Raw genomic sequence first — 25,753 nt, forward strand, 5'->3', positions numbered from 1 at the left:
TAATGTAACAGTTTTATCTGAAAAGCTGTTAAATAAATGTAGTGGAGTATGAAGTGCATTGTTTCCCTTTGAATAGTGCTCCAGTATAAGTATAAAGTAGCAAAAAAACCCTCAAAATTATGCTTAAGAACAGTACTTGCGTAAATGTATTTAGTTACTTTCCATCGCTGCCGGCTACTGAAGTGCCCATGAGCAAAGCTCTGAATCCCCATTTTCAGGGAATAATGCTGTTCTAACTTTGTCTCTGGAGGGAACCCCCCATACAAATAAAGACACAATAAACTGAACAAGTCTTTTTTTTATTCAAAAAATGTTTAGGGTAAAAGAAACTGTAAAAGATACAAGATAGCCATCCAAGCCGAGGGAAATGAACAAAAAGGAAAGAGATGAAATACACACTAGCCTCAGGCCAGTTTCTCACACACAGCTCCCACTCACGGTAAAGCAGGAGTCAACCCGTCCTTCTACTCTCAGGACAATAAACCGGGGTCTGTAACTCAAAGGTGAAGGTGGTCAAAAGAGTACTTCTCTCTGTTTCATGAAAAATTCAAATATCGGTCCAAGTCAACTGTCTTAGGTAGCCAAATGTTTGCAAACAAAACATACAGATTCTCCTCCACTGTGCTGTTTGAGCCTTACTTCAGACCCAACCAAAAGAAAAAAAACAAACCCCAAAACCTTTTAATGACATAATTGCTTGTAAAAGTTAAATGGAACTGCTATGGGATAATGCTAGAACATTACAAGCTGTCTAAAGGCCCAAAAGCGATCAAATGTTAAAGTAAAACATGTAGAATGCAATAAGGCACTTGCTAGAAAAATCCAACTTAACAGATTCTAAACACAGAGGTCAAATTAACAGAACCTTTATTTTACAATCAGCAAAACAGTGTGGCCACCCTGCAATTAAACAATGATGTGTTGTGGGCTGTACACAAACTATCACACACTTTCAACACACTTTAAAGATGAACAAATGGTTTACAACCTAAATGCAGGCTTTTCAGTGTAAAACAGATACTGTAGGACCAGGAATGCTTTCAGAATTTAAAACCGAAAAGACAAGCAGGGTGACTATCTGCAGTCTAAGTGCTGCCTCCTACAGCCTATGAGAAGTAACTGCACATTAAGTTTACAAACATTATTTGAATATCCTGATAAAATAACATCATCAGTAACAATTATGTTTAGGAAGTGTTTTTATTATGTATTATAACTAGTTGACAACTCTTAAAGCAAGTATACAAGTCTTACAAATACTAAATGTTTATATAAAAAAAGGGTCTGACATACAGAGGAAAACATGGGGAGAAGTCTGATCAATTTACAGGACAGAGCTGTACACATGGACGGCTGCCAAACTCGATGTTGGGCTCCAAACATTTCGGATTTTACAGGGGAATTCTTTTCAGCCTGGAGGACCTTCGCAAATATTTGTTACATTTCAAAAATGATATTTGTCATCCTTTTATCTTATTTGTATCCTTCAGAAACCCTCATTAGAATGATTTGAGAAAACAAGGTCAAATGTAAAAAGTATAATGAGATATGATTTTCATCCAGAATACTTCAAACGCAGGAAGAAATTCTATGAACTTTCAGTAAAACAATTCAACATTTTGATCCTCTTCAAAGCACTGACAACGATTTGGCAAGGTTGTCGTCTCCAACCCATTAAGAAATAACTGAACGGAAATATGCAACAAACATAAAATGGCTTTGGATGTTACATACTTTTGGTTGCCGGGATTAGCTTGGTTTAAAAAAAAAAAAAAAAACGAACTGAGGACAGCATAATCCTGCAGCAACTGAATTCCAAGATAGATCTAGCGAGGATGCTGGTCTGTATTGAAAAATAAAATGTGTCCAAGCCTGCTGTTTGCTCTTAAGGCCAAGATCCAAGGCGACATTTTGAGGCGAAACATGTCTTATTTTAGCGTACTTTCTTTCTGTTGCTCAGAAGTATCCCCTGCATCACAACTCGTTCAGTATCCTGGAAATTAACGTGTCTGACTGACGGGTCAGAGGAGCACAAGTAGAACAAAAGAAACAGCAACGTTTGGTCTTGCGGACCACTCAGCTGAACATTCTTTGAGTCTTATGCACATTTGGATGAAGGGACATCAAAGGAGCGTCAGGTGTGATGTGTCTGGGGGACGACCAGAAATTTCAGGCTCTCTGGCTGTTGGTTCTGAGACAGTCTTTTGATTCTTGATGGGATAAAAGGATGAGAGACCAGAATGCCTCTTGGGGGGGAAAGCAGCAGTATTGAAGGTCTGGAAGCATCTACAGGGAACGTAAGGAGTCGTCCAGAACATTATTGTCTTACACTGAAGGTCTGTCCAGGAAAACAAACAGAGTAACAAAAACAGTTTCTATTTCCTAACTTGACACTTCACGGGTGCAGGTAGAGCAGGGGGAGGAATGGGAACTAATGGGAGGGGGAGAAAGAGCTGGATTTAGGGTTGTGTGGAGGGGCAGGTGGGCTGAGGGGACCTTCTTCTTGAACCAAGCGAGAGGTTTCTCAGTCATTTAGGAGCTCTCCTCTTCCATCTCCAACCAACAGACACTGCTCAAAGTGGGGTGAAGTTGCTTTCTCCTCTAAAACATTCATGGACTCATAACAAAAATGGATTCATGATCTGTATCTATGAGGAAACGACTCTTCTGCACCACGCTTCAAATGATCGACTAGTGGTTGACGAGACCCTGCAGCATCATCATCAGGCGCCGCGCCCTCTTGCTGAGCGGGCTGTGGGGGTCCTGTTGCAGGAAGGCAAAGAGCTTCGGTCTGACCTGGGCCAACACGGCGGCCATGTGGTCTCTTGTCAGCGGGTCGCTGTGGTCCAGATTCATCACTGCATCCTCCAGGTAGCTGAACAGGGACACAGAGGGACAGAGACATCAGATAATGATGACATAAGACGACTTACATTAGTAGTCAGACACATTATCTACTGTAAGTATGAGCAGGAAAGAAATTGTTAAGCCAAGAAGTACAATCTTTAGCCATGAGGCAGAGGCAGGATCAAGAAAAAAAAAACGGGCTGAAATATATTTTTTACTTCGCACAAGAGGCCGTGGTCATTTTTGTTTTATGTGGAGAAAATGACATGAAATGAAAGAAGTTTCACATCTACATTCTGAAACTTCATTCATTCAGCTATAAAAGCAGTACAAGGATAACTTGCATAGACTTTGTGTTTTGACCGTTGGAGCAGCTGCAGGGGACAGAGAGAACGGCCGGTTCTATCAATGTCTCAGCATTCTTTCGCAGTTTGAATGTCAAGCGCTGTCCTTGATCACCTTCCTGGCTCCCAGCCCACTGAGTGAATGTGTACCTTGTGTTTTCACTCAAATAGCACAGCAGAAATTAAGGTGTGCCACCATCGTTTGCGCAATGTCCTCACACTCAGACTACACTACACTACATTTAACTACTCAATTAATTGTTTTAGTCAGACATCTGGTGGTCAGACTGTCCAGCAGTGCTCTATTTCTATCCTGATCTCACACCCTCAGTGTCTTTACAGTTGAAATGACCATTCATTTCCATCTCCGGAGCACTAACTGATCCCAGTCTAACATTAGAGCTGTTCCCACGTCGCCAGCTGGCCTCCGGCCAGAGTTCTCCACAACACACACACACATCGCAGGTCTATCAAATCCCCATAACACTGCCAACACACACTTTAAAAAGAGACATTTAATGTCACTGCACATAACATCACAGATACCGACTAGCTAGTTAATGTCTTGCAGGAGATAATCTGCTAACTAAATAGTGTCTAACCCTTTCAAACACTTACGAAAACCCACATTAAGTTGCTATTCATGCTCTCTCAGTTCACATTATTCTCGCATCCGTTTGGAAAATGAGTTCTTCAAAACCAGCTAACGATCCTGCTCACGATCTTCTCTGGTCGCAACAATCCTAAGATTGCTTTTGTTTCTCTCTGGGAATTTGTCATTGATTCTTCTAAGATAGTATCAATCAGAGTACAGAAAAAAAAAGGATCCTTTGTCTTGTGCGAAACCTTAAACAAATAATGTACAATTGCTGTGATTTTTGTCTTATCCCAATATTAATTGACTTCTATTTACTCACGAGAGCACAGAGTTTTCCTGCATGGTTCAAATACAAATAGCCATTAAAGCAGGCAATAGTGAGAAGATGTTAAGAAGTTTTGTGATTTATCCTGTTTTGATTCCATCTACTGAACTCCCTCACACCACAAACCCATCCAACCATGACTGCGCTCTGTCCTAATAATTAGGGACGCACGATGCACTTTTTTTTCCAGTTTTTAGCATTAATTAATAAGCTGTAAGCCAAGCAGAAGGTATGAACGGGCACGAAATGCGTCATCAGTAATGTTACTGTAGCACAAATCCAAGATGTTTTCCCTTCTGGTACATTCTGTTGAAATAATGGCAGAACATCGTCCAGGGACTACATATTGTAGCGACAGCCCTCATTTCCCATGATGCCTAGTGCTGGACTGAGTAGTTTGTTAAGTTTGCTGTTTTATGTTCCAAAATGCAAATGCTACTTGTTGTTAGTGTTTGTAATGTGTCTGTTCAGAACACGGTGGTTTATGTTGTCATTTTTGTGCTGGTTTATACCACGGGATGCAAGGATTCTTGGTTTTGTTTGTTTATAAAGATTATAATTTCAATTGATAGGAACAGCTGAAGAGAGACAGGAAATGGAGGGGGGGGATGACATGCAGCAAAGGGCCACTGGTTGGATTCGGACCCGGGCCACTGCAGTAAGGACTCAGCCTTGTACATGTGGTGTGCGCTCTGCCAGGTGAGCTACCGGGGAGCAAGGATTCTTAAGAGAAAAGGACATAAAGTGAATGAGTCAGAGGCTCTCTCAGGAGACACATTCACACATCTTGAGAATAACAGCACAACAAGACCTTTCTGTTAAAAGAACAAAAAAAACAGACGGGAGTCCAAGAGTGAACGACAGGTTAAAAGATACAAGGACTTGGAAAGAACAGAACGATAGAGAGCATCTAAAAATTGCGGTGCTATTCACAGGATCATCTGCGCTCCCTGGACAGTCATGTAGCAGGGCACAGACGGAGCAGGGTGATGGGGGTCAGCAGTTTAGCACTCAGGAGACGAGGAATAATGGACATATGGAGATAAGATGGGGTGCAAAAGTTTAGGCAAAGGCTGGCCTTGTTACTGATCGACGGAAACACAGGATCCAGCTTGTGTGGGAGAAAAGGCGTGTAATGCAATTCAAAATGTGTCACTGCTATCATTTAAACATTTTGGGAAGAAGTAAGCTTGTAGAGTTCACAGGTTTTTGATTAAACCCAATGACATTTTCCAAAATTGCAAGTTATGCCTGCTGCATTGCAAGACAGGTCTTACATCAAACTACAGTGGTGTGAGACAATATCCTGCAACTAATATGAAATTTATACAGGTAAGATCAAATTTTTATTATTTTTAAACAGAAACAGTGCATGTATTTCATGTGTTAATATTGAAACATCATGAAGTAAATTTGTTTAATGTGCAAAAAATTACAGATATTGCAGATCATCAATTATTTGGAAATTGTTCCAAGTCTACTGTGTTTTGACTTTCAGTTTTCATCTGCAAATTACACAATGAAAATTTAAACACTGAATGTTTACACTGATCCTCTGAGGAGATCTGTGTAATTCTCAAGTAGTGAATAGTGTTGTTATGGATGCAAGTTAGTGAAAAAGAAAATCACATACTGTACCAAAAATGGCACACGAAATAACCTTGGTTTCCTCACCTGATTTTGAGCTCAGAGCGGGTTGTAAGGTTGGAGGAGAGCTGCTGGATGAGCGACAGCAGCACGGGCTGGCTGAGAGGGCAGGGGTGCTGACCAAACACCTGCTGAGAGTCGATGGTCTCACATACATACAAGACCAAGTTCAGATCTGTCGCTGACAGAGCCTGGGGGGAAAATAAGAGAAAGGGCATTTTATTCAGATTTAATAATTTTTTATGAATCCTTGCACACTCAAACTCAAGTTCAAATATCTTTCCCTGCAATAAATCTATAAGAAAAACATTCCTGTACAGCTGCAGTGAGCCCTCTGAAGAAAGGAGTAGTCCAACTTTAAAGCAAGAAAGGGTTTGGCCACAAACCACTTCCTCCTTAGTATTTGGATGTTACTAGCCAGAGAAATGTCTGTAAAGATAGTACAATTCTTGCTGTTGTCATCAAAATTTATTTAGACCACAAAAACTGCAAGATGTTTCCATGCCAACAATCTGCTAAGCATGGAAATAAGTCAGGGATTCTAATAAAATCCTTAGACAGGATAGTCTGATGTTTTCAAGTCAATCCAAAAGAACTGAATTCTATGCACATAATTGTGAATGATGACAAATAGCCAATAGAGAGACTGAATTACAGGGGATGGAAAATGTAGGGGAAAAGAGTTTTAGCGGCCACTTAGAGCAGGTTTAGATACAAAGCCACTCAGGAGAAAACGCAAGCATAATGAGTGTCTGCAGCACAGCTAATGCACTAGTGAGTTTACATTCAGTGTTTCAACAAAATGTATGGAGGTCTAAAAAATGTGTTAAATGTATTTCCTTCACTGTTAAAAACCAACTGTCGATCAGTGCAATACCGTGAAAACTCTGGATGTGTATCATGTGGCTGTGTGATCACGTGCATCCTTGTGAATAGTACAAAAAACGTGGACCCACAGAAGGTTGCTCCATAGCGCTACTAGTGGTCAAAGAGGGGACTGTCTGCAAGTGCGACTGTTGTTGCAGTATATTCTGGGCCTTGTAGTCATGGTGGGCCTTTTGTGTGTGAACGTACATGTGTATCTGTGCATGATTACAAATTGTGTGAGGGTGTTTGCATTCTTTAACAGTTGGAAAATACAGTTCAGCTGAAGAGACTGCAATATGTAAAGTGCTACACCTGGTTATATCTGTGTGTGTGTGTGTGTGTGTGTGTGTGTGTGTGTGTGTGTGTGTGTGTGTGTGTGTGTGTGTGTGTGTGTGTTACCTGCTGGAAAGCCTGGTTAAGCTGGCCCTGCTGGAGGAGCTGCAGGATGTTGGCTTGCTGTGTCTGGTAGTCTAGGTGTGCTGTGGGGACGGGTGTGCTGGCCGCTGACCTCATTGCCTGCATGATGCTAGAGGTGACCACAGCCTGCTGCTCCTTCATTGCCAGACTTACCTCCCCTTTGACAATTCGCTGCACATGGCTAAGAATAGACTCCTGCAAACTGGGGAGGAAAAGGACAGAACAAGAAACGTGAGGACAGAAAGAGGGTTATCCTCAATATTACATGTGCTTTCAACCACTATACTGCACTGTAGCAGGCTGGCTAAATCAAGACACAATGACTGTATATACAATATGTGCTTCAGAAGATAATAGTATCAGGAAGAATTCCCTCATTCAATCGCTTTTTGCTAATGTAATCTTGTCCCTATGTTGGCAAGTTTGATATGATTTGAATCTCCGGGTAAAACAAAATTTGGCTCTGCACAGTCCGGCGTTGTCTTTTCCCTTTCAAGATTGTAAAGTTTTAGTTGGCCAACTTTCTCCCTGCTCCACCCCCGACAAATCTATAAACTCTAGAGGCCATGAAATTAATTGCAGAGGGAACAAGAGACTCGATCGAATTTATGTTCTTATATTAGCCACAGGATTAAGCTTTGCTTGTTTCTACTCTCCAATCCATTACGCACCTGCTCAATAGGCAGTGAATAAGGCCAGGGCTGCAGGCATAGGCATCTGCCGATATGCATATCTGATATTCAAAATATCTGCTTGGAATGTCAATCAATGCTATCAGATCAATCACTGCAAGTAATATCAGTCAACAGCTGGATTCTTTTAAAATGAGGATGGTTACAGCCCATAGCACTGAGTGGGCATGTCATAGTTTACTAAAATTTAAACAATAAAAACAATAACAAACTAATTTGATGAGAGTAGGCATGCAGCGTCTAGTTAGAGCATTACCATATTTAGGGAAATATGTAAATGTAGTTAAATGACGGAATATAGGACAAAACGTGTAAATGTTTCAGGCAAGAGTCAATTCTATTTAAATGTGAACAAAAAACAAGGTCTCAGTAACGGCTTTCCACAAGTGGCAAACAGTGCGATCGATGAGGGATAGTTAGGATACATACTTTCCCACCATCATCTGGATCTGGTGCTGGACCTCGGCCCGGACATTAGTTGTGATGTTAGTGGCCAGCTGATCAGTGGAGCTCTGGAAGCTGTCAATCATTTGCTGGAGCTGGCCAATCATGGGGTCTCGTGTCTCCTGCTCTCTCTGCTTTCGGTTATTCATATGGGTCTCAAGCTGTTGGATGTCTACAAAGATGAAAGTCAACAGAAAATTGGTTCTCCCACTCACACAAGCAAACTCATAAATACACTCAAAACTACATTAAGCAATAGTTTCGATATTAACATTGGATCAAATGACTTAGCATTATGTGAAAGGGTAGCAGTAATGCCAAATTCAAGTTTACTAGATTAGCCTTTATTTGAATGAAATTTGATTACTATATTTTCAATATACAACAAGTTCTGGATGCCAGAACTCTCTAGTCAGATGCCCATATGTAAAATGTAAATACCTAGTTGGTTGCTAAAAGGTTGGCCAAAACAACACCATAAGCTGATGATTAATTAGGGATGGTTTTCTGTGAGTTTTTAAGCCTTTTTGCTTCCTTGTGATCAAAAATTGCAACATGACATTTTCAACTCCCATATTCCTCATGGGAGCAGAACGGATGGATAGATGTTAAGACTGTTTGTCCCCCAAAGCAATTACATTCTTTCAATAATTTATCCTTTTCATGCAAACAAAATAATTCCAAACTCCCATTTATTGTAATAAAACACTCATGCACTACAAAATTGAAGATTGTCAAGAGAGTAGTCTGTAGTGCTGTTTATTCTACCTATTAATTTGTTCACCAACATGCGCCTTTGTATTAACACCACGCACCCACGACAAAGTGAAATTCTGGGAATTAACGACACAGCAGAAGACTTGCACAGTAGCTAGATGGCAGTGCAGATGTTAATGCAGCATTCAGCAAGTTACAGTCAATATTTACACACAAAACACTAAACTCTGTGGATTAAATTTAAATTGGAACAAGTTCATAAGAGCACACATGCTCAGAGAGGTATTGTGGCCTCCCTATTTACTGCAGGCTAACTGTGTGTGTCTCCTCTCTGCTTACATTATGAAAGGCTTGATGTTAAAAAACATCTTGCTGCCAGCTTCCAGAGGAGAGCATGAGCACAATCTCAGAATAAATAGACTGCTTATCAACACATCATTGCCCTGGCTCAGTCTGAAAAGGCATTACAAAAGCTGTCCCTGAGCTTTTTAAAAGAGATGGTTATTTAATTAGACTTCCATATAAATAGACCCTGATTTCAGGGCTAGATACAGGGAACAACCAACATGAATAAAGTACCAATACAAAGTGTCTCCATAAGGACACCAGCCACCAGAACAGCTTCAAGGGACAGTTCCAAAACTTTCAAGTGTCTGGATGGTCAGTCTATTTCAACAGGATCCAAGTAAAAATTACTAATTTGATCTTGTGTTGCACTAGGTCATATCTTGATATCTACCAATATATTTTGATATTTATTTGCTGACAAAACAACACATTTTGATGTTTGTTAAGATTGCCTTACATTCTTGTGTGCCTTGTTTAAAGCTGTCGTTGATTTGTTGAAACATGGACTGGCAGCCTCTTTCAAAAACGGGCAACACAATGCTCTGAAAGGCGTCTTTATAGGCTGCCTGGATGGGCCCCTGCATCGCTTCAGCTGCTGCTCGACCAATTGCATCCGTTGTGTTCTGTAAACAGGAAGCTGGTACAGTGAGAAGGACAGGGGGAAAGTAGGTGATATTATGAAGAGTTAGGATAGGACAGGAAATACAGGGCCAGCCACTGACCTTTGATTTGACCACCTTGCTAACATTGTCCTTAAGGGTGACCTCCACAGCAGTCAGCTTAGCAGCAATTGTATTGCTCAGCTGACCTGTCACTGGCTCCAGACTCTTAGAGATTGCTAGAGAGGGGGAAGAATAAGCAAAACAGATTAGCAAGAACTCCCCTATAATTAGGCATGACACCAAGGCTGGAGGAAAAAAAGACAGGAACATCTCATCCTCGAATTAGAGGGCAGGCGAAGCAAATAAACATCTCTCCAAACACTGCTTAACTTTAGTGTTGCAGTCTAACACATCTCGGCTGCCTTTATTATATCTAATTCATCTTATGCCTAGAATGATCTCAAGCATTAAAATAACACTAATATATTGATGTACTGGTCTAGTGTGCACTATGTCCATTTTCCCATGCTGCACAACTAAATTTTGCATTAGAGAAAATAAAGTAGAAGACCATAAGCAGACCAGATTTACTTTACTAACTATTGAGGGCCTGCTAATCAGGCAGTGTTTACAGCTGATTTAGATAAGGGATGCATTGATCCGATTCGTCAGATTGCTATCAGCACAGATACTGACCTTATTAAGTGAATTGCGAATTGGCCATAACATGACCTATCCACATTAAATACAGTTTCTTTGTTAATATTTCAGCTACTGGCAGAAACCCAGAGGTGAGGTATGGGAATCGGGAGAGAAAAAGTTGGATAGGTGCATCCCTTAATTGTACATTTAGGTTTTCAGCAAAGATTTGTGGTGATAAAATGGGCACGATCAATGGTGATAACTTAAAATATAAGCTATTATGAACAGAATATAAGCTATTCTGTTCATAAAACTTCACATCTGCTTTGCCGCAAAATGCCTCAAATGACTAAAACAGTGAAAGTAAATTTTGGCTATAAACTGAACACAGAGCTGCCTGAGCTGAAAGATAAACTATAAACTACACAACTAAAGAAAATTAGATCAGGAAATAAGAAAACAACACGAGGCATCCTTAAGTGTCATTCAGGAATGGTACAAATTTTGAAAGTACCTTAGACACAGCTACAGCAGATAAAGAGAGAAGATCTGTACACTTCAGTCTCCTTAACCAAGCATTTGCAAGATGGTTGAAAGAAAAGAGAAGAGAAGCCAAAGACAGGACACAGGAGGCACCAGTGTGTAACGTATGCAGACCGAAAACACCGTTTAGATTTATACTTAAAATCTTCCTCGTCTTCAACTGACAAACGAAATGGTGCAATACCACCATCATCTGGTCACAAGTGTGGATGACTGCTCTTACAAACAGTCCACTTGGTCTCAGCAGAGTAAAGCTCTGCTCTGTTGCCTCTGACTCTGTGATTGCTGATTTTGTTCTCAATTATGTATGTGTGTGTGTGCACACTTCTTTACTTTGCGGGACTATTTTCTTCATTTCCTCTCGCAGCACTTTGTCCATTCTGTTGGTTAGCACCGAGCTGAGGGTGTGGCTGAGCTGCTGGCTGAGTTGTTCCTGAAGCTGCTGCTGATGATTCTGACTCTCTGCAAGAACTTGTTCTAGTCTGCGCTCTGTGGTCATGAAAGGTCAAGGCTCACAAGAATATGATGTAGATGGCTCGTCAAGCCCTGCATTTGTACTGTTATAACAACTTTGTAGGGGTTTGTCAGAAAAGACGTGTTCCAAATATCATTCTGCATTTCCTGAATTTCCACTCTGGGCATCAATAAATTATCTTATCTACATAAGGTTAACTCCAGGCTTCAGGTTGTGTGACCAAAGAAAAATCCATGTTGCTACTGCTTTCAAATTATTCAATTTTTTTTTTAGTAGTGGCATCACAGTTGTTCATTATGCCTTGGGTACAGAGTGGGCTCAAGCTTTTCACAAAAAGTTTTACAGGTGGTGGAAATGCAAAATGAACTAACTACCAAAAAAGTTAATGGAGTAACAAAAGACTGAAGGATACGTTCTTGTTCCTGGTGGTTGGTCAGGACGTGTTCTACCTGAGCCATAATGGAGCTCTGCATGGCTTCAATCTGGCCACGCAGTTCAGTTAACTCCCTCTGCTGGCTACGCAGGAGCATCAACAACTCGTCCTGTACTTCTGCATTCATCTATGGGGATATGGAGAGAATGATTGAAAAAGAAGACAAAGTGGACCCAGGGAAAGTGCTGCTGAAACATATGAATTAGACTTTTTTAGTTTAACGCTGAATTAAGTAGACAAATATTTGCTAACAGATTAGAAATAGCAACTTTATAAGCTGGTGGCAATGTTTTTTCCTGTCCCCTAGTGGCCAAAAATCAATTAACCGTCAAAGCTAGGTACAATGTGTTTTTGTCAAAAGAACAAATCATTTAAACATAAAAAACAACTTTTCTTCCATTGATAGTATCATTGTGGCAGTTAATGAATATAAAAGAAGCTAACCAATATCCATAGATTGTTTTGTGATCACCTTACCTGACCAGAGTCCATTTGCCTGGACAGAGACGATTCACTGAGGAGAAGAATGTGCAAACACCTTTAACGATAATACTCAAACCAATGACTCAACTATCAAGTATTATGTTTATGTGTGTATATACACATGCATATGTAAATATTTTGAGCAAATTATGCACTTCAACATAATAATTGTAGACAATTCAATTCAATTACTTGCCACACACTGTGAAGTACTGCTAAATAGTATTTTTATTACATCCCCACTCCGTACTCGGATTCCTTCACTATCAAAGATCAACATACCAGTCATCTTTCTTGGTCTTCCTTTTTACTTTTGGCGAGCCTCGTGGTGAAGTCTTCCAGTCCTTAACTGGTAGTCTGTGAGACGAACGAGTGCCACAATTCCCTGAGGACGATGCCAGGCTGGCCACCTCATCATCAGGGTCACTGGGTCAAACACAGAAACAGACAGATACACACAGAGTTAGACAACTGCTGTAGTCTATGTAGTAGAGTGTATGTCACATGCTCTGTAATCATCATGGAAAAGGTCAATAAAATCAAAACTTTAAACCTTAAGTAAAGTACTGAATATGTCTTGAGCCTTGTTTTGTGATATCTTCCATCTAGGATGACACTAGATGTGTCTATTTGCATAAACAAGGAGATGGTGTGTTCATTTGTGTCACCTCTGCTCTGCGCCACCGTCCTGACTGTCATTCTGTGTGAGGTGATAGGAGTGTCGATGGTAAGGTGAGCTCAAGTGTCTGTCCTTCGACTCCTCTCTTGAACTACAACACAGACATGTGACACAAACTGCTTTTTGATAAATGTTTTTCACAGCATTTACAATTTCAACACAGACATGAAAGATAAACTGACATGGTCATAGTATCAATGCCATGTCATCGCTTTGATTTATGCTTGCAAACCTTATGCATCTGCTTGTTTACGTTAAGTTGCATCTATGTCCAGATACAAAACAGGTTCACCAGTAATCATTTTCCATTTGTAAAAACTCATTGTTACAATCCCACAAAAAGTCATTAAATACACAAATCCAATTTTAAGTTTTACTTTGATAAAAGTCATATTTGCCCAGAGTAGTGGTCAGATTTTGCAACTGAAGATGTAAGAACTTCGTGAATTTTTCATGTAGATGTGTATGTTTATAATTGTTAAATGTATTTGTACGTGTAAATTCTTACCAGTCTCCAAGACCATTGTCCCTGAGACTGTTCCTGGTTTCTCTAGTGATGTCAGGCGCAGCTGGCCAAGGTGTGTGGCTACCGTTACCATCTGAGGACCCTCCTCCAACCCCAGGGTTCTCCTGTGATAAGGCATTCTCAAGTAGAGATGGGGTGTGGCTGAGTCTGGGCTCTGACTCTACTGCCCCACCCACTGGCCCATCTGCACCTCCGAGTTCGAGGGGCAACAGACTGAGACGGAAAACAGTCGTTTTGTTAATTTAAAAAGGTCCATACTGGTGTTTTTACAAGTTTGTCTCCCATAATTTCTGTATGCTTTAAATTACTGGTGAGCATTTCAGAATGCATGCATGTTTAAAATATTACTTATATACCTTGCTGACAGCTTCAAAGTGTTGTATTCGCTGTGAACATTAAGTCAGCGTTAATTAAACGTACCTGTTGTTGTTGGCTGTGCGTGGTGAGGTGAGTAGGTGCAGGGCAGATGCAGCAGAGGCCATGCTGTCAGTCTGGAGAGCAGAAAGAGGTAAGGGCTCCAAGTTGGACACTAGTCCACGCTGAAGCTGCAGGGTCTGGGATGCAATCTCTGGCATGTCCTGGGACATGGCTGTGGAGGCTGAGGAGATGACATCAGGGGAGCGAGCCCTGGTCGGAGAGGCCAGAGGTGGCAGGAGGGGAGAATCCAGAATCTGAGGACTGTCAAGTGTAAGAGGACCACTTGGGGACTCTAAAGCCTGGAGAGAGAGATGAGGAGTGTAATGGAAAAAAGGATCATGTCATTCAGAGTAATAAGAGGCTGGCAGAAGTAAGAGTGTGTGTCAGGTCCTACCTGTAGGTTCTCCAGTCCAGGCAGCAGTACAGCAGAAGCAGCTCTTGGGCTGCTGGTGGAGAGCGCCAGACTACTGCTACTGTTGTTGTTGTTCTCTGCTCTGTTAGGACTCTGACTGACATCGTCTATAGCTCTGCACACAGTACCACAGACATACTGCACTTAGGGATACATTTTTACATGTGTGACTAGAAGAGCAGGAAATTATTTGGATATGTTAATCTACTGGTGATAAACAGAGTCCGTATGTAAAATTAACAGAGGAAGACAGAGGCTGATATGTAGCAATGGTCAATAGTTAACAGTCAAACATACCATTGTTAACACTAAAGGAAATACCCCAACAGGAAACACCGTACTAGTAAATTCTGTCTATATAACTGGGATAATTTGAGGTAATCAGCACTGAAGAAGTTTAACAATTCAAATAGTTGAAATTGTGCATTGTTGTAAACATTCTGTAAAGACCCATACAATCTAATTCCAACTGGAATGACTCCAAGTGCATATAATAAGGACAGAGATGACAAGAATGTTTCACATTACCACATCATAAAATTTCAGCTGGAGATTCTGTATTACAGACGCTGGTCACTAATAATCACTTTGTTACAATCTTATCCCTTCTAAACTTCATATAAAAAGCTCACCTGTTAGTTGAGTCAGAGTTGCTGCTGATAGCTGTCACAATGGTCAGACTGCTGGCGCTGCTGCCAGGAGAAGCTGGAACCTAGGGTGACAAAAAAAGTGATCTACGTCAGCAAATATAATGAAGGGTTTGGAAAATCACTAACTACTCAATGGTTAAAAACAAACACTGTTGCTACATTTTTATCCTGCATAATTTTCCATGCCATACTTCTCGATGTTTGTCAGTTAACATTTTGCAGGAAATCACATGAAATCTCAAACCGAAGATATTAAGAATCTCCCTGCCTCTCGCTTCACACATGGATAAAAATGAAGACCTACTTTATCTTTGGCTGTTTGAGTTTACATGAAGGTACAACTCAAACAGCCAAAGATAAAGTAGGCCTTTAGTTTGTACAGAATGTGTATTAACAGGGTTATGGGCTTGTGTCTACCGAGTGCTGGTAGCAGCACTCGACCGATACGTGGGAGGAGGTGCTATTCATGGGGCGAGATGTTGCTAGGCGACAAATGTTCAGCTTCAGCAAATGAACAAGTTTGCACTGAACATGCTTCAGTGTTTTTGACTGTTTTGTTAACTGCAAGCTAGAGTGAAACTCAGACATCAACCAGACATTTATTAATGAAAGGTAGAGAGTAGCAGTAGTAGTACAAGGCTCGTATGTGTTCCTACCGAAGTACTTGGTGTCATGAAGGCATCGGGAGTCATCAGCTTGGGCATCGTCCCGCTGTTGGTGGCCGAGTTTGACAGGAAGTCAGTGGGAGCAGGAAGCGATGGGATCTTCCTTAGGTCGGTCTGGGATCCACTTCCCGATTCCTTGTCAGAGCTCTGGTCAGTGAGATGGTCTGAAAATCCTGCTGGACACACAAAATGTTGAGTATGCTTCATTTGTGTGGCAAATATGTGAGGTCAAAAACCAAAGCAAAAGATGGAGGGGAGGAGAGGTGAAATGAAAAGGGAAGATCAGAGAGGGCGCAGGAGGAGAGCTGGAGTTGAAGAGAAAAGCTTTATCATTTGTTAGTTCAAAACTGGTCAATAATGCTTGTGATGGATTTGTCCTTTACGTCTGCATTATTTTGAATTCTTGGGACTATGACTTACCAAAACCATCCTGAGAATCAGAATGGGGCAGGAAGACTGCAGAGCTGGAACTCAAGTTAGGCTGAAACCAGATCTGGACATCCTGCAGACTCCTGAAAACACACACAGACACAAACAACAAATTTAAGACCATCCAAATTATTAAGAATTAGGCCCATCGCAAGCTTCTCACGCCGGACTCCACAATAACATAATTGCAGACCTGCTGCATGCTTCTCAAAATCTGAAACATTGTGATTCAATTAACTTGACTGTTAGAAATGAAAATCTAGTCTTTGGTAATTTTGCATTTATTATTATTATTATTATTATGTCTGTAAGCCAAATTACCCCTTGGGGACATTAGCTTAACTCTATTCCACTCAAGCCAACACGATCTTAACACTAACATCAGATAGTAGGAGGAAACTTACTTGGTGTGAACACAGTAGAGTTTAATTTGGATCCCAGACTTGGACTCTGTGGGTCCTTGAGTGCCCTCTGGAAGACAAAACAAACAAACAAACACACACACACACACACACACACACACACACACAAAGTAAAGCTGTTAATTAGGATCAATACTGCTACATATTTAATGACCCCTTTGAATTCAGCAGTGTTCCCAAAAAAATACCAAATGAAAGATGAAATAAATGAAACAAATACATTGTGTGTGTGTGTGTGTGTGTGTGTGTAACAGCTCTTGGAATATCTAAATGGCTAAGAACATACCATATATTGATAGAAAAAAATCACTTGGTAACAGAAATGATCAAAAGACTGCAGTGATGCAAGTGTATATGTGTTTGTGTGTATGAGTGCACATGCGCACCTGTTGTGAGACTCTCACTCTCCTCCTCTGCAGGGAGGACCTCAGTGTGTCGCAATCGGCTGTAGGCGACTTCCCGAACCCCAAAACTGAGAACAGGGTGGGTCAGCAGGAACTCTGATACCGCTGTGAAAGTGGCCTTGCCTTTCTCCAGGTCCTGCCGCAGCTCCATCACATACAGAACCTGGCAAAGAATGACATCAGCAAAGTATGAAGCTAGGCAGAGCATAAAGTGGTAATGTCGGTGGCAAAGAAAATGGTTTGGTCCAAAAAGTCCAGCACTTCAAAAATAATTGGGACAGTTTCACAGACAGACTAACCCTAATTATAGAAAGAGTGGCCTTTTAAACAAGACTAACTCAAACTGGCTCTCTCTTTGTTTGAGTATCTTAGTGTTTATCTTCAGATTAATGCTGTAGATCAATTGAGTGACATTGAGTGATTAAAAAGTGACAGGAAAATGCTTAAAATGTAAATATCTATTAAGGGGAAAAAAGTGGTTGAGCAATATTATTTGTTAAAACAATTACTTGTGAACATGACTTAAACCACACAACTGACAACATTGTGCTGACCTTCCTCTGTACGTCAGTGAGAATGAGATACTCAGCAGAGAGGTCCAGACTGGCCTTCAGACTTGGCAGAACTGATGAGTTGAACAGATCTGGAGAAAACCTAAAAAAAACAACAACAAAAAAACACCTCCATTAGTATCTTTAAATCTGGTACTCTTAAACAACAATGTAAATTACTGGGATGAGCTTACATCCACAAATCTATTGAGAACTAAATTTGGATTTGATCTGAAGCATCTATTTGATAGGAGACTTCCAGGCAGACATACACAGGACACGGTGCATAAAAAGGACTTATAATGATTGAGTAAAGCATTAACCTGATGGTCTGTAAACAGGTCCAGGAAACAGTGCACCACATTTTTAACTCCTGGTTCTGATCTGCTCCAGTAATCAGGAACCGCCAGAAAGGAACCCTACAAAGAGCAAAGTAGAAGGGATCAGAGGTGACAAAGATGAGGAGAAAGAGAATGTAAACCAACTAAAATTCAAACAGCAACAGCCTCAGATGAATATATTCATGTCACAATTTTCCCCAAAAGCTGTGTGTGCACCGGTGTATACTAACTCGGGGTCCTGTCTCTTGTGGTTGTCACAGAAAAGAAGGCAGGAGAGGGGACGTCCTCTGTGAGGCCGCAATTCATGAAGACATCTGGATGAAAGAGAGTAAAGAAAAGTGAAAAAGTGAAGAAAAGATAGGAAGAACAACCCACAACCGCAGAGTAGGAGAGAGGGACAAACGCAGACAAAAAGTCAATAGGTGACAGACTACATCAAGGACCTCATGTTTTATTTCGTTCAGAAAATTCAGCAATTTTTTGGTGATAAGAATTTACATTTACATGATACAGCGTAAAAGTAAATGAGTAAAAAACACCCTCCTTGCTTACCTCGGTTTGTCCTGTCCCCCTTCTATGTATATCTGCCAGAACTTGATGTATCCATCATGGCTGGCTGTGGCTAACACGGTTCCATCTGGAGACAGGGCCCCTTCACTGACTCGCTGGAGGGGCAGACATGAAACAACATACACGATCAATACCGCAAGGAATCTATGTAACAAACCCAAAATTATACAGCATACCACTTTTTTCTCACTGTGGTTTTACTTTTTCTAATGAAAATATCGACAGTAACGGTTGCCAGGTTGCCATTGGCAACCATTTTGAGAAACTGGCAACCAATTCTTGGCCTTGTCATCAGTGGCAACTAGGGATGGGAATCGAGAACCGGTTCCAGTTCCAAATTGTCCAATCCATCAAAATCGTATGCCATAGAGCTTATCAATTCCTTTTATAGATGCCAGCATACCGGTCAAGCTAGTTTCTCTACTCTCCTCTGTCTGCATCCTGTGTTTCACCGAGGGCGGGACTGAGCACACAGACGGAGCGGAGCGGAGGGGAGGGGAGACAGGTGAAGTAAACATTACTCGAATTGACGGCAACTCGTTACGCAACGCTGAAATTCAACCGTGGTGTTCTGTGGGGAGATGCAGTGACTCAAACCAACGGTGAGTAAGAAAAAGTAGAATTGTTAAGCTATGAGTAGAGGAAAAGTCCGCTAGCTGCTATGCTAATTTATGCTGTGTAAAATGCCATAAGCTTAAGCCAATAATGATGACTAGTAAAAAACAACTGTTTTGTCTACGAACCTTGACAGTTATTACACCACCCTCCCGCCCTTGCGGCCCGTTCACTCCCCTGCCCCTCCAAACCAGTCAACCTAGGGGAGGGGAACACTGTACTCTGTTTCTACACTGTGTTCAGACTCAGATGGGGCGATGGGCTGAAAAGTTCGACTAACCCGTCAACATCACAAATGCTGGTATTTTGTATACCAGGAATTGAGGGTGGACACGTTAACTGATTGTGTAAAGTATCAAATAAAACAAACTACAAACAATTTTGTTCAGTTAATGTAATAAAGCTTCTAAACATTCTTTTATGTCACATTTTCATTATTAAGCTGACGTATAACTGCATAGTATCTTAATTACTCAAAACATAAGGTGACTAAAAATGGCAACCATGCTTTCAGTTTTGGCAAACAAAAGCTGATGCCTGATTGCCAGCCTGGCAACCACTTTTAAAAGTTAGTAAGCCCTGAGGACAGTAGCAGAAAATCATTTGAGTGTACTGCACTGAATTAATACTTGACTGGTTAAGCGCTATTCAACAATCTGCAAGAATTCTTACATTACTGCTTTATCCTGACCCCTACCTGGGTATGTCCCTTGATTGTGATGAGGCCTTCTTTTAGATCTGTGGCATCAATGGGCCAACTACTGTTGTTGGCTCTCAAGAGTTCCAGGTCCCACACCTCAGCCTAGATGGAGAAGAGGATAACATTAGGGATACAAAGTTCCCACTTTTCTCTCTCCTGATACCTTAACTAAGGGAGTATTGATCTGATACCAGGGTTCTTTCTTCTTTGTAAAGTTAAAATCATGCATGTGTGTATGATCATTCCCCTATGTGTAACTTGACATGAGACTGTAAAAACATGTTACGTCTTAACTACTGTATAAGTGGAGATGTTTATACAAGTATATTCTTTTGAGGCATCCATTTTGATTCAAGAACAATGTCTGAAGTTCTAAATTGTAAAAACAGTGTCTAAGACAAACATTTCTGTGAACAACACTGATACCCTGTCTTCATGTAGAAGGGCTAAAGTCTGGCTGGTGTCATCCTGGTTCTCCTCATTGTCATCCTGGATGAACGGGCACCAGATGAGGCGACGGTGGGAGTTCAGCGGCGTATCCTCTGGCCGTCGGATATGAACCACCACCTGATCACTGTAGGGAGGATGGGTTAAGGAAAATGGGAGAAAAGACTATTTCTTGACTGATTACTATGCCAAAAACAGGCTGTGTTGTGTGCAGTTTGGGCTGCTGTGAGTGATTATTTGCACTTACAAGTACACACAGAAATAAGATGAAATAAACAGTGCAAAGACAAGTAGTAACATCCACTCTACAGACACACACATAGACCTGCACATCCTCCTACACACTCCTTTTCAGTTTCTCCCACATGTCAGGATACAGTATCTTGCTTCCAGTGCAGGTGAGCTGCCAGACCATCAGGTTGCCCGCTTCATCTACACAACCCAACAGGGAGGAGTCGAGGTGGGCAAAAGCCAGATCTGTGACAGCTCCAGTGAAGCCCTTCAGTAGGGAGCGCTCAGCAAAACCCACACTCAGGACACGAATCATTGCATGGTTGTTGGCTCCTGAGGGAGGAGAGGTTTATTTTAAAGATAAACCAAGGAGCCTGGGTATCACAGCACTCGATTCACTTGAGAAAACTATAAACTCATAGGATCTCATCATGTTATATCAAAACATCTGTTTAGAGGAATGGGATAATACTTTTAGGACATTTACTCTAGACCTGTGGCCCTCTTACACACACACACACACACAAATACACCAACACACCAGTTTTCATTAGAAATACTTTCTACCAAGAAAATTACTATGTAAACTGCAAACAGTGAGGTGGGTATTATCCAGAGTAACAGGGACATGGTTGGGGCAAGCGATTCTGGAGAAAGATTGTTGCTATTTGAACTCAACAGCCAAACAAATACATGTCTCCCTTCAGTGCTCCGCCCCCCAAATTCATGGACGCGCATTGCCAAGGCAACGACACTAACTGGGCAATATGGCGGAATACAGAGTGCCTGCTGCCTGAGGGTAGCTGAAGCAAAACAAACGTTATAATATAAAACATCAAACGAACGACATGCAATACACAAAACACAGCATCCAAAACACAACGGAGTAAAAACTAGCAAGAGTTAGTTGTTTAGATTGTTTTTTAACAAAAACTACAGTGACCATACCACTAGGTTTGTAGTGGTATGTGGTGGAAATAACAGGCACTCCAGGACTCTCACCTCTGATGGCGTAGGCCAGGAAGGAGTTGGACACGGCTATCAGTCTTCCATAATAATACTTGTGTTCCCAGTCGTACTTGGCAACAGGTTGAATCTTCACCTGAATGAAAAACAAATTCACCATTCAAAATTAATTAATAATCTCTGAACAAAGTTCATAATGACTTTTTTTAAACCATGAGGCTGAGGTCTTCAAGAGCCAAAACTAGACCATTCAAAATGAAGCACTAAACTCATAAAACCTTTACTTCTGTGGTAATATACAGTAAAATCAACTCTTCCTTCCCCTTTCAGGGATTCAGGAATCTGAATTTTTAGAAAGAACAGTAGCTTGTCACTTGTACAAAAGCAAGCTCTTAACTGTTGCAGGTGTCCACATTTCTGTCTTGCTGATGTATACACAAAATGGACAGTGCTATTTCGTTGTAGATGATTTGGCTTCTTACCTTGTTGCTGCCACGAGCCTTGCTGTTGATGCTGGAATCTTGACTCGCCACAATCTCCACACTGTTGGAGGTGATGGGGATACAGGTGGAGCCATCACCTGAAAGGCAGCTGAAATCACAGCACATACATTTAAGTTTAATATGGATATGGATGCATCTCTATGTGCTTATGCTTCATGTGACAAATTCAGCCTAACAGCAAAGTTGTGCAAGTTACTGATTCGAAGAACCCACTCACATTATCTGAGTCTCCTGGGCGCTGCTGATGTCTGTGGAAATGGGTCTGGTAGATTCTGACATGGTTGAGCGATCACTGCTTCCTAGAAGACCTGCTGCTCCCAATAACCCATTCAGCTCTCCATTGAAAGACGGCATTCTCAGACCGTCACTTGATTGTGCATCTGAGGAAAGACATTGAATGCCAAGTCAATATTCACATATTGACTATAGTTTTACTTATCAGAAAGTCAGAATTTACAACTTTCTTATATTGGTAAAGCCCCATTCGGATGATATTAATATTCCAGGGAGAGTGTAATCAAATATCTGCCCTACTCCTCAGTAACTAAACTCAAATAACTGGAGGTGATTCTGCAATCTTCCATTAGAGAAAAATCATGTCACCATCATCCTTATCAAATGATTTAATTTGATAATAGTATAAATATTTGTGTTATTAAAATGTTTAGTTATAGTTTTAATATATTTAATTATTTGGACAAACAGTCACAAATTACTACTGGAAAGGCTCCTACTACATACCTGTTGATATGCTTTTAATGTAAGGAGAATGGTGTCTGCAAAATGCTAATCACACCATTCTCCCCTGCAGACACCAATCAATCCCCTTCTTTCTGTAGCATAATACCTTTTTCATACACATAATGATAAATCAAAGCAGGAAAACCACAGGTGGCACTATTAACATTAATAATGACTGCATTCACTTTACGATTACCAGTTCCAAAGCCTTGCTAATACACATGCTCAAATGTATTAAATGTTCCTCCACAGTCTATAACCATATAAACATATGTATGTGAATATGGTGTACTGGTGTATGCTGAAATACAGCAAAATACTGCGATACAAAAAAGGTAAATAACTTTAGTTCAGGGAGGATATTCTGGAGCAGGATTGAGTTTACACTTTAAGACACCTGTGTTTCCTTTTCTTCAATTTCCCTAAAGCCGGTAGTGTCTTCGTTAAAACACTAGATCATTTTGACAGGTGTGAGTTTCTAAATGACTGATTATTACTAGATTGAAAGTAGCACAAACAAACCTGAAATGAGTGTAACCAAATTAGCCAAACACCGACCTTCTACGCAGTTTTGGAGGCTGAAGCTAATTCTTGAGAGCAGTAAAATTATTCTTGCTAAACGATGTGACACAACAAAATGTACTGCTTTGAAGCCTCAAATGAGCAGGTGTTACAGAGATATTTTCGAATAAACGAAACATTTTATTTACTTTTTCGTCACTTGGCAGCAAACGACCCAGTTTTTCTATACCAGAAAATAGAATGAGACATAACGATAAGCTAACGTTGGTTCGTAACGTAGCTAGCTAACACTGGGGACGATAAAATACTAGAGACCTTTCCGACGCAGTTAGCGCTCTAACATTACGACGAAATTGAACACATTCGTTGCCTCGCGGAAATTAGTGACAAAATACTTGTGTAAATTAATTAACATCCAAATTGTGCTTCCACGCGATGGATTGCCTTTAGTTAACAGATAGTGAAACTGCTGTTGAGCTAACTTTACTCCAGCACAGCGGCGCGCTAAACTAACTCACGTTAGCTAGGTACCACTTTAGCCAGCTAGCAAGCATTCCATTAGCTTCTGCGGCCTAAACTACCGCAGCTGCTTTTCATTCCCGGTCCAACTTACCGGTGCTGTTCCCGGGACGGTCGAGCTTGAGTATGTCCCGGAGATGCTGGGTCGCACCCTCAATATCCATATTAGAATTGGACGCCATGTGTGAGGGAAAGGGAAGACTGGGTTAATTTAGGGGGAGAAAATTATTTCTTGTTTGATGCGATGCTGTCAGTGTTCCCTTCGTTCACCCAGAGCAACCGTCTAAACTTCCGTTATGTACGCGGCGTAGGCTCCGACTCATGTCTGTGTCAGGTCATTGGTTCCTACCTCAACTTGTGATAAGGTTCAGACATAGTGTACACTACAAGGCATACAACCCCAATGTGTTGTGGCACCCACAAAAATCCAGCTGGACAGACACTTTTCTCTATTTTGTATTTGTCAGAATCCCTTAGAGCAAGTCAGACCAAATCCTTAGTGTCCCATACTTTAAAGCCATCAAGGTGGCAGCTCAGAACAAATAACACTTTTCATATTTCATATGCATGAAGTAATAAATTGAAAGATTAATATACTCAACCAACTGTTATCATGAAATTTAATTTAAGCATTCATATTGTCGTACTAATGTCCAAATAGATGCAAAGTGGTTAACACTCAAAAACAAGTTCAGTTCCCATTTGCTGTATTCATTTTGAATGCAGAAAGGCTCCTGACTGAGGCTTCCTAGTTGCACAGTTTTGCGTTAATATATCCAGGATGCCTTTCTGAAGAAGTTTACTCAAATTCACTGCTCCTGCAGCCTGCTATTACTTTTTCTATCCCCATGCACTGAAGAGCTCTGATATAAAAGGTTTCTTCAATGACATTTCTAGGTGAAGTTATACATTTTATCAAAACATTTATGCTCCCTCACTTTTCCTTTACTGGCCATTTTGGTTTTACCTGCATACGCCTCGGGAGAGAGGCTTCTGAAGTTATAAATTACACCTACAAGTTTTTGATATTCTTGTGTACACGTGGAAAATGTCGACATGACGCTGGCATTTATGTTAAGTGGTGAAAACCACTTCAACTCATATTCCTGGAACAATGAAGAGCCTCAGCATGTTAAATAGAAATCCAGTTATCCCTTTTTTTTTTTTAGAGAACGTGAAAGTAACATTTAACTTTGAGTTTTGATGGCATAATTTCAATACAAGTTTGATTAATTCATTTATTGCTATTTTAGTTAACCAATTTCTTAATTATTATTAAAGACTGAAAACCTATTATTTATTCAGAGGGGCACACTCCAGACTATATATATAGGTTCTGACTCATGAGCATGCCAGGTGACTGGCTCCTACGTGCAGACCTGCAGCAGTCTCGTGTCCTCCTTAACTCTCTGAGACTGTACAAATGTAATTGATGCAATCAGCAAGGGGAAGTCTGTGCACAGCTGCATCAGCAAAGTGCTGCTGCACCTTTTGAGGAAGTGAATTGCCGATCCAATACCAGTGCTCTCTTTCCTATATACCCCCCAGGGTGGAACTCATTGGCCATATTTTTATGCAAGGTGACATCAGGCCAGGGAATGCTGTGACACTAAAAGCTGAGTCAGCAGCCCATCATGACTTATAAATGTAAGTGATACAATGGAAAGACTGAATTTTATAATAACGCTGACAAACTGAATTTAATGTGGATTGGTCCCATCTGGCCAATACACAATCCTTAATAAGGTCAGTATCAGCCCGACTACCATTCAGTGAACCTCTGGCTGACAAGTGCATTTATTTGAAAATTTTCTCAATTAACTGGATCACAATCAATATAAACATTTTTCCAGCTGATCTTCTGTAATAAGGTCACCCAAACCAATACATTTGCAGAAAGCAAAAATAATATGCACTTAAAAGACAACACTTGTACGAAGACTTACTGTGGAGCGATAAATGAAGGATTGGGAAAACAATCAGCCATAGAGAATGATATGGAGAGACAAGGCCACACCA

The 25,753-nt window shown here is 40.8% G+C and overlaps 1 protein-coding gene across 3 annotated transcripts; it reads right to left on the reverse strand.

The window, feature by feature from the left end:
• Positions 1-283: 283 nt before the first annotated feature.
• On the reverse strand, positions 284-24,098 carry edc4 (enhancer of mRNA decapping 4). Of its 3 annotated transcripts, none has more exons than XM_044192886.1 (30): positions 23,829-24,097; positions 22,170-22,332; positions 21,932-22,040; positions 21,486-21,585; positions 20,630-20,816; positions 20,232-20,379; positions 19,803-19,907; positions 18,473-18,585; positions 18,151-18,234; positions 17,903-17,998; positions 17,583-17,682; positions 17,011-17,191; positions 16,607-16,673; positions 16,194-16,285; positions 15,765-15,946; positions 15,091-15,170; positions 14,441-14,573; positions 14,050-14,345; positions 13,612-13,842; positions 13,093-13,194; positions 12,707-12,850; positions 12,419-12,455; positions 11,921-12,068; positions 11,367-11,522; positions 9,969-10,084; positions 9,704-9,869; positions 8,167-8,353; positions 7,028-7,247; positions 5,789-5,952; positions 284-2,875 (listed from the first exon to the last, which is right to left on the reverse strand). In XM_044192886.1, the coding sequence occupies exons 1-30, from the start codon at positions 23,914-23,916 to the stop codon at positions 2,692-2,694; spliced, it is 4,179 nt and encodes a 1,392-aa protein (XP_044048821.1). In that variant the 5' UTR covers positions 23,917-24,097; the 3' UTR covers positions 284-2,691. The 3 variants fall into 3 exon arrangements, with proteins under 3 accessions (XP_044048821.1, XP_044048819.1, XP_044048820.1); XM_044192884.1 differs by having other exon boundaries at positions 15,765-15,949; XM_044192885.1 differs by lacking the exon at positions 13,612-13,842 and having other exon boundaries at positions 15,765-15,949; positions 23,829-24,098.
• Positions 24,099-25,753: the final 1,655 nt, after the last annotated feature.

This window comes from Siniperca chuatsi, linkage group LG4, assembly GCF_020085105.1.
Source record: "Siniperca chuatsi isolate FFG_IHB_CAS linkage group LG4, ASM2008510v1, whole genome shotgun sequence".
NCBI classification, from domain to species: Eukaryota; Metazoa; Chordata; class Actinopteri; order Centrarchiformes; family Sinipercidae; genus Siniperca; species Siniperca chuatsi.

Bases quoted from the DNA above. Each gene is read 5' to 3' on its own strand.
- edc4 (XM_044192884.1), bottom strand. From the start codon at position 23,916: ATGGCGTCCAATTCTAATATGGATATTGAGGGTGCGACCCAGCATCTC. The intron at 15,171-15,764 runs GTAGGAACACAT...TTGTCACCCTAG, and splicing joins TCATGACACCAAGTACTTCG to GTTCCAGCTTCTCCTGGCAG. The intron at 2,876-5,788 runs GTGAGGAAACCA...GTCCCTGTTCAG, and splicing joins CGCTCTGAGCTCAAAATCAG to CTACCTGGAGGATGCAGTGA.